Source organism: Pleurodeles waltl, chromosome 12 (genome assembly GCF_031143425.1).
Source record: "Pleurodeles waltl isolate 20211129_DDA chromosome 12, aPleWal1.hap1.20221129, whole genome shotgun sequence".
Taxonomy (NCBI): domain Eukaryota; kingdom Metazoa; phylum Chordata; class Amphibia; order Caudata; family Salamandridae; genus Pleurodeles; species Pleurodeles waltl.
In genome coordinates, this window is record NC_090451.1 from 639,534,582 (window position 1) to 639,547,798 (window position 13,217).

The 13,217-nt window shown below is 45.0% G+C and overlaps 1 protein-coding gene across 2 annotated transcripts in view; it reads right to left on the reverse strand.

Annotated features, from left to right (window-relative positions):
• Positions 1 to 5,304: 5,304 nt before the first annotated feature.
• LOC138268480 (immunoglobulin superfamily DCC subclass member 3-like) overlaps positions 5,305 to 13,217 on the reverse strand; it is a 108,360-nt gene continuing 100,447 nt past the window's right edge. For both annotated transcript variants that reach the window (XM_069218186.1, XM_069218185.1), the window contains exon 14: positions 5,305 to 11,124. In XM_069218186.1, the coding sequence (XP_069074287.1) occupies positions 11,029 to 11,124 (96 nt within the window). In that variant the 3' untranslated portion in view covers positions 5,305 to 11,028. The remainder of the gene's footprint in view (positions 11,125 to 13,217) is intronic.

Genomic DNA, 13,217 nt, shown 5'->3' on the forward strand with positions numbered 1-13,217 from the left:
AGCGAGAATGACTTTGAGGCCTCATGGCCTCCTGCATCCTGCTGGTCAAACGTGCCAGATGGCATATGCGGGCTCTGCAGTGGGACCAGAAGTTCCAGTGGGCGCAGCATCAGGGGAATCTCTCTGACATATTTCGGATCTCAGAGGGACTGTGTTCACTGGGATCCAGCTAAGCAGGACCCCAGTGACTGTGCTTTTGCCCTTTTAACTTGGTTGCTTTGACAGCACACACCCCACATTTGGCATGGGTTCTGCCATCTTGAATCTAAGGTTGGCAGAGACCTCTGGGAGCATCTGAGTGGCCAGGCCAGGCAGGTGATGTTAGAGCCCTCTCCTGATAGGTGGTCACCTGGCTAGGTGACCAATTTCCCTTTCAAGGCTATTTAGGGTCTCTCTCGTGGGTGGGTCCTCAGATTCGGCTTGCAAGATTCCAGCAGGATTCCTCTGTAACCTGTACTTTGACTTTCAGCCACTGGAACCGCGACTGGACCCTCCAGGAACCAACAGTCTGCATCCACGACACATACTCTGCTTGCAACATTGTTTCCATGGCTCCTTCCAGGTTCTGCAACATTTTCCCGGTTGTGCATCCTGCAAGGGCGGTATGTCTTCAGTCTGCACGAGATGGAAGAAGGAATCTCCCTTGGAGTGAAGGAGTCACTCCACTGCATCCACAAGCACCAACTGCAACGACGACCAGCTGCGTGGATTTCCTCTCATCCTGAGCTGCATGGGTTCTGCATCACTGGTGGTGGTCTGGAGTAGTCCTCTTGGTCCTCTCTGCCAGCTATCCAATTTTGGTGGAGGTAAGTCCTTGCCTTCCCAAGCAGGACAGTACCCTCTTGCACTGCGTCTCTTGCAATTACCAAGGCTTGTTGGCATCTCCTCCAAGGGACCCTCAGGCTCCCTGTAGCCCCAGCCCCCAGCACTCCTTTCCTGCAAAGCACAGTCCTTTCTGTGCTTCTTCTGCTGCGTGGAACCCATCTCCAGTTGTGCAACATGGACTCCCCTGCGACTACTGGTTCCTCTTCCAGTGGGTCTTCAGTGGGGGCAGCCTTTTCTTCTGTGGACTCTCTGACATGCTGAGGGTCCCCCTAGGACTCCCCCCTGGGTTGAGTCCTCCTGGACCTTGCAAGTCCACTGCAGCTCCATTTCTGCTTCACTGCGACTTCTGCCTTTGCCAAGGTTTGTTGGTGGCTTTTCCACACCACTGACCGACAGCAGCCATCCCTCTGGCGTGGGACGTCGACTGCATCCTCCAGGAACTCTTCACCTGCTCCAGGGCTGCATTTCTGACCGTTTTCTTTCTATCGTCGACCAACTCCTGCAACCACAGTTGGGTGGGTAGTAGCTCCTGCCCCCACTCGACTCTTCTGTGACTTCTGGACTTGGTCCCCTTCTTCCACAGGATTTCCTCATCAGGAATCCACAGCTGGTTCCTTGCAGTCTTGTCTGGGTGTTGCAGTGGTTCGGGGAAAATCCAGTAACTTAGTGCTTTCTTCCTGGTCGCTGGGGGGCACTGTGGTATTTGCGTTTGGGGTTTCTAACTCCCCTTTACACATTCCACTTACCTAGGTGGGGGTCCCGCATTTGCATTCCATTGTTTTAGTACAAGGTTTGGGTTCCCCCTGGGGTCACTCTTGCCTATTGCTATCTATACTGTTTTCTATTGCTTTCTATGCCTGTTTCTGACCTTCCCTCTCTCGAAGGGAAAGTGGTGGAGGTGTTCACCGACAACACCACTGCCATGTGGTATTGCAGCAACCTCTTGACATGGCTGGAATGCCAGGGCATTTCCCTGGTGGTTCAAAATCTGGCGGGCTCTCTTAACATTAGAGCAGACAAACTCAGCCATCAATGGATAGTCGATCACGAATGGCGTCTCCATCCGGAGGTGGCACAAGGTCTCTTTCAGCAGTGGGGAGAGCTTTGGTTAGATCTGTTCGCCTCGGCAGAGAAAGTGCAATGTCAGCTGTTTTGTGCGTTGGAGTTTCCCAGGCGACATTCACATGGCAACGCTTTTCGTCACAAGTGGAACTCAGGCCTCCTGTACACCTTCATGCCAATACCACTTCTGCTCAGAGTTCTGAAGAAGATCAGGCAAGACCGGGCCTAAGTAATCTTGGTGGCTCCAGACTGGGCAAGAAGAGTATGTTATCCTGAGCTATTGAGCATGACCATCAATCCTCTGATCAGATTGCCCCTTCTGGATGATCTTTTGTCGCAGCAGCAGCAGCAGGGGATGGTTATCCACCCGAACCTGCCCAGTCTCCTTGCGTGGAGATTGAGCAGTGGCAATTGATGGTTTTTGACCTTCCACCCAATGTCTGTAATGTCAACTGGGCAGCCAGACGTCCCTGCACCAAAACGGTATACGCCTGTCGTCGGAAGGAATTTGTGGCATGGTATATAACAAGTCTGTTGATCCCCTCTCTGCACCTCTCTCAGAGGTTCTCCTTTTTATTCTGTCTTGCCCAGCAGGGCTCTGCTCTGGGCACCCTCAAGGGATATTTGTCTGCCATTTCTGCCTTATTAAGGCCACCAGACCAACCTTCTCTATTCAAATCTCCCATTGTTGGGAGGTTTCTTAAAGGCCTCACACATATGTTCCCTCTGGTCCTGTTCATAATGCCCCAGTGGGATTTGAACTTGTCCTCACATACCTCATTTGTGCTCCTTTTGAGCCGCTCCACAACTGTCCTCTACGTCTCTTGACCCTTAAGACTGCCTTCTTCATTGCCATCCCTCAGCTCGCAGAATGAGTGAGCTTCAGGCTCTCTCTTCGAAGCCACTATTCCTAGCAGTGCATCCTGAATAAGTGGTGGTCGTATCAGGGATTCCTTTCTTCCCAAAGTGGTGACATCTTTTCATGTAGGGCAATTTATCACCTTGCCTACTTTATAGGCATCCCTAAATCCCTCTCATGAGGAGGAGAGATTCCACCGTCTGGATCCAAAAAGAGCGCTGGCATTCTACCTAGATTTCCGGGTAGATGATCAACTCTTTGGGGGTTATGTGGGTGCAAAGAATGGAAGGGCAGTACAGAAGAGGACCATCTCGCGATGGGTAGTCCTCTGCATCAAAATGTGCTTCGCTTTGGGGAAAAAACAACTTCCTGAGGGTTTGCGCGCTTATTCAACCAGATCAACAGCTGCTACCACAGCGTTAGCATGTGGAGTTCCAGTCCTGGATATCTGCCAGGCGGCAATGTGGGCATCTTTACATACATTCACCAAGCATTATTGTCTGGCGAGCCAGGTCTGCAGAGGCGGCTTCTTTGGCTGTTTGGTCCTGCAGGACTTTTTGGTGTGATCTTGGTTAGCAGCCCACCACCGGGATTGTATTGCTCGGGTATCTATTCTAAGATAAGGAAACTAGAAGTCTCTATCAGATGTACAAGTTACTTACCTTCGGTAACAAAATATCTGGTATGGATATATTCTAGTTGCAGATGCCTTACTGACCCGCCCATCCTCCCCGCACCGCAAACTGATTTCTAGGGACAGGTACTTCCCTTTAAGGGCCATAATTTGTCGCACCATTCTCAGTGTTCTTCATGGCTCTGCACTACTGGCTTGGAAAGTCGTAAAAAGAAATTGACATCAGCATGCCGGGGTGGCGCCTATATACGACCGTGACGTCATCACGGCGACCACGATGCTGACGCAACCTAATGGCGCGCAGAGGTACAGCTGGAAGAAAAATCTCTGGATCCAGTCTGACATCCGGGGAAATTCTAAGGTAAGTAGATATATCTTTACCGAAGGTAAGTATCTTATACATTAAGAACCTAGCATGTCACTAGGTGCATCTGTTCCCAGAAGCAAGTGCCCTCACCCACCCAAAAGTGGCATGCTTGTTCATCGCAAGATTCTGTGCAATGGCATCTAGCCCAAACAGAGCATGTATGTTCTATATCTCCAGCAAAATGAGCATTGTTGGCTCACAAGGCCTTTTGCATAAAATAGGTTAACAGACTGAGCTGGGAAGTTTTCAGAGACAAAGATTAGACTCTTTGTTAAAAGCTTAATATTTGTTGGGCTGGAACTTACGTGTTCTTGTCTACGCCTCTTGTGCATGCCAAATTACTTAGGCATGATGACTATAGATTAACTTTGTGGGGAGCAGAGGCAATTTCCAGAGCACCGATAGTCATTCTTTAGCAGGATCTCAATGGGGAAAGCCTCAGTGACCTTGTCTGGTACCAAGTAATAATACATGGTCGCAGCCTACGCATCAAGGGTTTGAATAATGCCCTTCAAGTGAGGCTTCTTATTGGGAAGAAAGAATGGCTATGACCACTAGAGCCTCTCTTGATTTAGTGTCCAAGAATGGGCCAAAAAGCAGTGGTTTGGGTGGGCATTGGCGGTGGTGGATACAGCTGGAATTTGGTGTTGAAAGCCTCAGGGGTGTGGAGATGAACTGTGGACGTCATCAGCTGAGGAAGAGTAGCTGCTGCTAGAACTCTCTTTCTAACCTTCAACTTCATTTGGAAGAGGTCTACAAACAGGACTGAGTGAAAAATGTATCTCAATATGTAGCATGTTCTTTGGTTGAATAAGAGGGAAGTAGTGTTTGCAAAGTCAACTCCTGATCAAACACAGCAACAATGCCATGAAACCTTTTTCATAAAAATAAATGAGCTACTTACCCCATACATACCCATAAACAGGCATTGGCAAAGCCAATAGGTCGCTTCTAAAAACTGGCTTTGTCAATGTTTTGATTTACTGTGTTTGCAACTGCGTGGCTTCTGTGGATTGTATTGTATGGTATGGCCTGTCATTTCTTGGTTATGTTTTTTTGTTGCAGTTGTATGTAGTGCAAACTCGACCAGAAGATATTGGAGCACTTTACATGAGCAGCAATTAAATTACACAAGGACATGTTCGTTCATTTTTGTTTTTAGGACACAGGGAGATTACCTGATTTGTCCAGAATCACAGGATGATGAGCCGAGACTCGAACCTTGTTCCCCAGTTACAGCTCTGCAGTTACGCCACATTCTCATTGTATAGCATGGTTTGGCATGGTAACAAAGAGAAGGGTCAAAAACTAGAAGGGGGAGGAAGCAAACTGGGGGAGGGGGTAAAGGTGACATGGACAGGTGGAGTAAGAGAGGGCAACACGAAGGAATCTCATGCCCGCAATATAACTAAAACAACTAAATTCACAAAAATGTGACTCCCACCACAAAAATAAAGTTTTATAGCCACTTAAAACTCTTACAGCAATACGCTGCACATCGCCAGTAGTGCGAACATGCCATGACACACCAAAGCATGAGAACTGGAGACGTTACCGTAAATTCAATTGTTTATTGTAGGCCTTTGGTACAAAGAAGAGTTTCAGTTTGTTCAGTATAGAGTTAAGGGTATGCTGTAAAAAATAAATAAGGATTTCTGTTGGGTTTTTGGGGAGCTGCACGTTTTTCCATCACTTATATGAGATGCACCTGACCAAAAATATACAAGAACAGTTAAAAGCATTCTAACATAAATTGACATTAGATTCCTAAATGAAGCAAGAAAAAAGTAAAATTAATATTAATTACAAGGAAATAGGTCCTACCTTTACAATAATGTTTCAGACAAGACTTGGCTGGTTGATTGAGTCTACATTCCTCTCCAAACCTCTTTGTATTTTTCTCTTTCTCTCTCCTGAGAGAGAGAGTGGGGCCAATCCATTCAGCAACAGTGTTTGTTTGTGTGCATGCACACACACTATGTTTTCTTGTTGGAGTCCCTGCTTTCTCTCTACGTTTGGCAGTGCTTACATACTGATCCCAGTGTTGGCGACTGCTTTGAAAATTAAATATGATTAACAGATTAGGTCCCCAGCTTTCAGTGATGACTCAGTAGGGGGTCCCTGATTTCCAATAATGATTCAGTGGGGTCCCCTAGTTCCAGTAATGATAAAGTGGGGGTCCACAAAATTCAAAAGGTTGGGAACCACTGCTCTAGATCACCTCACCAAACTATTCTGCTTTACTTAAGCAACTATCAGGCAAGCAAGCATCCTACTCAAATAGACTTGCCAGCCCTTCTAGTGAACTGTTGATCACCCCATCACTGAAGAGGTATGTTGTATTAAATAACCAACCAACCAAGTAGTCTAACAACCAAAACCAACCAATGTGATTGGCATCGGAAACAACTTTCAGTTCAGAAATTACTTTCATGCAGAATCAAACATATGAATTTACTAATAAGCACCAGAGTTGTTCTCTCTTTCTCAGTGGAAGATGCACACCTAGAAAGAGAAGTTAGTGAACGAAACCAAAAGAAAAGTAGGTTTTGTCAATTTAAACATCTGTTATGAAAGTATCTCTAAAATGTACTGCAATAATCTTAAATAAAGATCAAATAACTATTCCAAAAATACACAGGAACATAACCCAAGTCCCTAAATGTTGGGAGATAAAGAAAATCTGGTTCGCTAAAAATATATCAAGAAATTAGGAACACAAATTTGAATGAATTGTTTTGCAGGTGAATAACATCCCCTGCTACTCTAGAGTCTTACACACTCCATAAATGCACAAACCGTGCCTCTTCCTTGCACAGGACATTGGTTTCTCTGACAGCATTTCTTCTGTCTCCACATAATAAGAAGAAAAGTGTCTCATTAGAGATTAAAGCTTTTTATATTGGTGGAGAAACACTGCAGTGTTATGTTCTTAGCAGTTCTTCATTGGTGCTAGCAGTCACTTATTAACAATGCATGTTCTACTCAGTGGTTCCAGAAACGGTTGTGAGTCTAAGCTTGTGCTTTGGGAAAGAGACCAATGTGTGATCTCCTTTAGTTGGTGAATACAGCATATAACTCTAATGTGAGACTAGAATGTTGAAACCTCTGTGGGTATTTTCTTGAGAAAGAAGGGCTTTAGTAACGTTAATATTATGATAATGATCTAATCTCTTCAGGCTTTTTATGTTTGTGGAACTGATGCCAGAACAAGTCACCAGTACAATATGGGTATGATTTCTTTTTGGATATTCTAAGACAAAATCTGAAGGCAACTCCACAGTACTAAACTTGTGTGATCTCATAAAAATTAGTTGAGGCATAGGTTCTCATGACAAATGCCTGGTATGACATCAGTGTGCTATTGTTTGGAAATTTGTGGAGTATGTGGATCAGGATTTTCCCCTATATAGGCCCAGTATTAGTCTGGTGAGTTTGTAGAACAAATGGCTTTAAGCAAGGCGGCATAGTATGAGACAGTGTGATCTAGTGTAGAAACATTTTCAGTAGGGCTAGTAGGGCTCTCAGGATGAGTACATAGCATGAGACTGGTGCAACCTAATTTATAAGTTTGTTGACTTGGTCTCTTTAGACCTCCTTTGGAAATGTGTTGAGTTTATTGACTTCTGTTATGATAGGGCGTGGTTGGATATCTTTGAGAAATTTGCAGTCTCACTCGCTCTCAGTATTTTTCTTGCACATTTTTCACAGAGCCAAGCTTCTTTGGCATGGCAAATTTCGGACTAGTGTGATCTGTCTTTGTATAGTTCTAGGGAACCCAAGGTTACTGAGTTTCCCCATGTGACGCCTGTGTAATCTGTTTTGGTTGTTCTTTAGACAAGGGGAGAGCAGGTTAGACCCCAGCTGAGAACTAGTGGGAGAACTCAGTGGAGAGCGACACATTGTTGGGCACAACCTGTAGTGTGTGATCAGTGAAAAGACAACAAAAGAAGGAAGGGATTCACCCTGCTTGACTCGTTTATAGCCGGCCCACTAGAATGCAGGTATGTAATAAAGTGTAACATCTTGTGGGTAAACATCGTTTAAACGTTATAATTTAAATGTTGTAATTTGGGTTAAAGAGCCCAGGCTACACAACACCGTCTTTTGAACCACTGTCATGCCCTACATAACATACATATTAATACAAAAAGAGAAATACGCATAATACACTATCGAAAATCTTCCTATAAAACTACATATTTTAAAACTTATTTTAACGGAGGTATAAAGAAAACACCTTTTTTTCTTTTGGCACAATGTCATGAATAGAAATTTAAGACTGGCTACAAAAGGGTTTCTAGGCCAAACTCTAAGGTATCTAAAATTCTTTTTTCCACACAAAACATTTCTTTTAGTTGTTTGGTTTTTGCTTGACATACAAAGAATACACACACACTCTCAGAAGAGATAGATGGAAATACTGCACATACACCATTGTTTGCTTATTTAGCAGTTACCGTAAAAAGTATGGAAATAAGGGCACATAGGAATAAAAGGAAAGATCAGAAAGGCATGACAAAGAGAAGAAACAGGGCAAATACATGAAAGATATGAGGGACAAGAAGGAAAGTAAGGCTTCGCTATTTTAAGGAGAGAAAGACAGAACAGTAGTCAAGAGAAACCAGTGACAGTTCCATCATGCCCAATACAGATATCACAAGCATGTAAAGCAGCATGGTATGTACAGCAAAAAGCCAATAGTAAATGTTCTGAAAAGTGGTCACAAATTCCTGCAGGTGCAAACAACACACCTACAACCTTGGGCACTAACCAGACTGGCAGAGCCAGGCCAGCCCATCTAGAAAGCGGAGGCCATGGGCATGTTAAAGCTGAGACAGAGAATTATAAGGTTTTGCTTTGGCCCATTGGCATACACTAGTATCCCAAATCTTTGAGGCTACTTATCTTGAGGTATTCAGGATGCATTCTTAATTCAGCCACCATTGGCCAACTGTTTTGTAGTTAAGGGTGGAGCAGAATATATTACTTTGATAAGTACAAGGAGCAAGATGCTAATCACGCTGGTCTTCCAAATGCAGACATAGCTAGGCTTTTTTGCAGGGCATGTGTTTTAGTCCTTGAATCCCAGTAAGTCCTGGTCACATTAGAAGTCACAGTGTGGTAAAATCTCACACCCCCTTAAATTTTGCTCTACTTTTTCTGAGTTCCTCCAGGTATGACAGATTCTTTAGTGATCCAAAATCCAGACTCTGCTGCTCTCCCCCTTGGAACTCTGTGAAGGTACAATATATTAAGCTGTTCCAATCAAGCACTTTGCACAGTAGACTGGCACGTCTACTACAATCATTTGATATCAACTCCCTATTTCCAGACCCTTTTCTCATGCACCACAATAGGCATATAGCTGGAATTCCTAATTTTTCCTTATCTCCAAGAGAGTCTAGATGTGAAACTTTCACCTACATAAACTGAACATAAAGTATTATTAAATTGATCTGTAAGTACATTCTCAGACCCTCTTATCCACCACAAAACGTTTTCATGTTCTTATGTATCGAGTGTTTAACAAAAAAGCATGCTCACATTTGTGCTTAAATCTCTTGAAGGCTAATGCTCACTTATTCTTCATGTCACTATGTCTGTGAAGGCACAAACTTCATGTATTTTAATTTGTAGAAACCTATGGTGTTTACTTTGGCACATAATACCAAGATATTGAAAACAGAACGTGACAGTATTCATGCAAATGAATCTTGTGGCCTAACACAGTGACTTTGGAATAAAGAGTAGACAGGAGTAAGGAATTAAAGCTTATTGTGCTTTTAAGACTGTTTAACCCGCTGGCCTTACGAAGTCTGTTGTGAAAATAGTTTGGAGGTAACGTGCAATTTGCAGACAGCGGTGTACAAAGCAGCACTAGAGAACAGTGCTATACATTGAGAGGATAGAGGCAAGCCAGAAGGACGACATATTTTACTCAAGTGAGAAGAACCCATGCTCGAATGTCAGTTGCGGAGATGGCTCCGGTGGGGTCATCTCTGTAACTATGACCCCAGGAGAAATCCACTGTAATCTTAATGGCTATTCACACACAGGCGTCTTATCTGGATGACACAACAATGGACTATGGTGCAATTTCTACAGTAACATATTTGAGATTTTATGGTAAGGGAGTGTGCATCACTGCAACACTCTGAGACACCAATTGGTGGGCAGGCCCAAGCATTCCAGAAGTTGTTAGTAGATGGATCTGTGGTGACCTAGAGTTAAATACAGTGGCCTTTGTGGTTGTCTCTAGCATAGTGTAATCCTCAGATATCATCTAAGAATGAGCTACTAGGTTTGGTTAATTGTTCAGTAGGACAGGTGGAAATTGTGTTAGAATCTTAAAGCTCTACATCTTTGGAAGTATTTAGCTCCTTTACTTGAAGTTTTAGTGACAGACATGTAAAAAGTGGTACTTAACACAGAAGCGTGAAAAGAGGAAGGCTTTGATGGGAGGTATGGTGTCCTTGAAGGATTCCTTAAGCAAGGTGGGCACAACTGCATTCACAAGCATGTGTATATATTTGGTTTTTGTATATTTGGTATATTGCTCATTGTAGCAGAAGCCCACCCCATTTAGGGAATCCCCAGGTGCAAGTTAACAAATGGCTGTCCATGTAGCACAAAAAATGAGGTTGAAAAATGGCATGAAATGTCTGGAAGCAGGTTCTTGCCCTGCCGCCGATGATGAAAAGTTAAGGGGAAACAGGTAATACTTTTTACCTTCAATTTCTCAATTCTGTATAATCCTGGAGGAAATGGCTGATTCATAAAAATGTCCGATACAGGCCACCCCACCAGTGATTTGAAACCCAATATTCTGTGGGTTTTTTTTTTTTGGTTATTTACTTAGTAATTGTCCCTTCTGAATGAGTGGGTTTTTGGGTCCCTGGAAAATGTGTTTCCCCTCCCTACCCATCCTCCCATTAGTTAAAGCACAGACATGGAAACACCCACGCTAGGCGGGTGAGGCATCAGAAGCTGCCCTGAAAAGGGAAGCATTCTGAGGTAGTTTTGGTTTTTCTGCTTATTAAAAATATATATAATTATTTCTATGAAGCTTCACGAAAGACGGAAGTGTCACTCCAAGCTGGCGTCCAAGCGGTGCTTAGAACAATCTTCTTAGGTGAGGTAGATTCTTTGGAGGTTTGTTGGTTTTTTTAAGAGTCCAGCTTGGTAACCCGAAGCCTAGAGGCAGTAGCAAACAAAAGAAAAATGCCCAGCCCAGGGCCAGGGTCACCGTATAAAAGATGGTTGTATGTTTGTCACCCCTTAGCCACTTGGATGGTTGGAGGGGTGTTGTTCCACCATGATATGGATTTGTGGCACGCCCTGGTCAGACCTCCCTTCTCTGGAAAATTGAGGCTCCTGAAAGGAAGAGAAAGACCACTCATCAGTTTCCAAGGCACTTATGGAAAGTAAAACAGCAATAATAAGGGTGCAGATGGCTTAAAGCTACAATTAAAGTACAAGTTGTAGGAGGCTGGACTGGCTTGTAGTGAGTACCAAGGGGTACTTGCACCTTGCACCAGGCCCAGTTATCCCTTATTAGTGTATAGGGGGTCTAGCAGCTTAGGCTGATAGATAATGGTAGCTTAGCAGAGCAGCTTAGGCTGAACTAGGAGACGTGTGAAGCTACTACAGTACCACCTAGTGTCATATGCACAATATCATAAGAAAACACAATACACAGTTATACTAAAAATAAAGGTACTTTATTTTTATGACAATATGCCAAAGTATCTTAGAGTGTACCCTCAGTGAGAGGATAGGAAATATACACAAGATATATATACACAATAGCAAAAATATGCAGTATAGTCTTAGAAAACAGTGCAAACAATGTATAGTTACAATAGGATGCAATGGGGAAACCTAGGGATAGGGGCAATACAAACCATATACTCCAAAAGTGGAATGCGAACCACGAATGGACCCCAAACCTATGTGACCTTGTAGAGGGTCGCTGGGACTATTAGAAAATAGTGAGAGTTAGAAAAATAACCCTCCCCAAGACCCTGAAAAGTGAGTGCAAAGTGCACTAAAGTTCCCCTAAGGACAAAGAAGTCGTGTTAGAGGAATAATGCAGGAAAGACACAAACCAACAATGCAACAACGCTGGATTTCCAATCTGGGGTACCTGTGGAACAAGGGGACCAAGTCCAAAAGTCACAAGCAAGTCGGAGATGGGCAGATGCCCAGGAAATGCCAGCTGCGGGTGCAAAGAAGCTTCTACTGGACAGAAGAAGCTGCGGTTTCTGCAGGAACGCAAAGGGCTAGAGACTTCCCCTTTGGAGGACGGATCCCTCTCGCCTTGTAGAGTCGTGCAGAAGTGTTTTCCCGCCGAAAGAACGCCAACAAGCCTTGCTAGCTGCAAATCGTGCGGTTAGCGTTTTTGGATGCTGCTGTGGCCCAGGAGGGACCAGGAGGTCGCAAATTGGACCAGGAGGTAGAGGGGACGTCGAGCAAGACAAGGAGCCCTCTTAGCAGCAGGTAGCACCCGGAGAAGTGCCAGAAACAGGCACTACGAGGATGCGTGAAACGGTGCTCACCCGAAGTCGCACAAAGAAGTCCCACGTCGCCGGAGAACAACTTAGGAGGTCGTGCAATGCAGGTTAGAGTGCCGTGGACCCAGGCTGGACTGTGCACAAAGGATTTCCGCCGGAAGTGCACGGAGGCCGGAGTAGCTGCAAAAGTCGCGGTTCCCAGCAATGCAGTCTAGCGAGGTGAGGCAAGGACTTACCTCCACCAAACTTGGACTGAAGAGTCACTGGACTGTGGGAGTCACTTGGACAGAGTTGCTGGATTCGAGGGACCTCGCTCGTCGTGCTGAGAGGAGACCCAAGGGACCGGTAATGCAGCTTTTTGGTGCCTGCGGTTGCAGGGGGAAGATTCCGTCGACCCACGGGAGATTTCTTCGGAGCTTCTAGTGCAGAGAGGAGGCAGACTACCCCCACAGCATGCACCACCAGGAAAACAGTCGAGAAGGCGGCAGGATCAGCGTTACAGAGTTGCAGTAGTCGTCTTTGCTACTTTGTTGCAGTGTTGCAGGCTTCCAGCGCGGTCAGCAGTCGATTCCTTGGCAGAAGGTGAAGAGAGAGATGCAGAGGAACTCGGATGAGCTCTTGCATTCGTTATCTAAAGTTTCCCCAGAGACAGAGACCCTAAATAGCCAGAAAAGAGGGTTTGGCTACTTAGGAGAGAGGATAGGCTAGCAACACCTGAAGGAGCCTATCACAAGGAGTCTCTGACGTCACCTGGTGGCACTGGCCACTCAGAGCAGTCCAGTGTGCCAGCAGCACCTCTGTTTCCAAGATGGCAGAGGTCTGGAGCACACTGGAGGAGCTCTGGACACCTCCCAGGGGAGGTGCAGGTCAGGGGAGTGGTCACTCCCCTTTCCTTTGTCCAGTTCCGCGCCAGAGCAGGGCTAAGGGGTCCCCTGAACCGGTGTAGACTGGCTT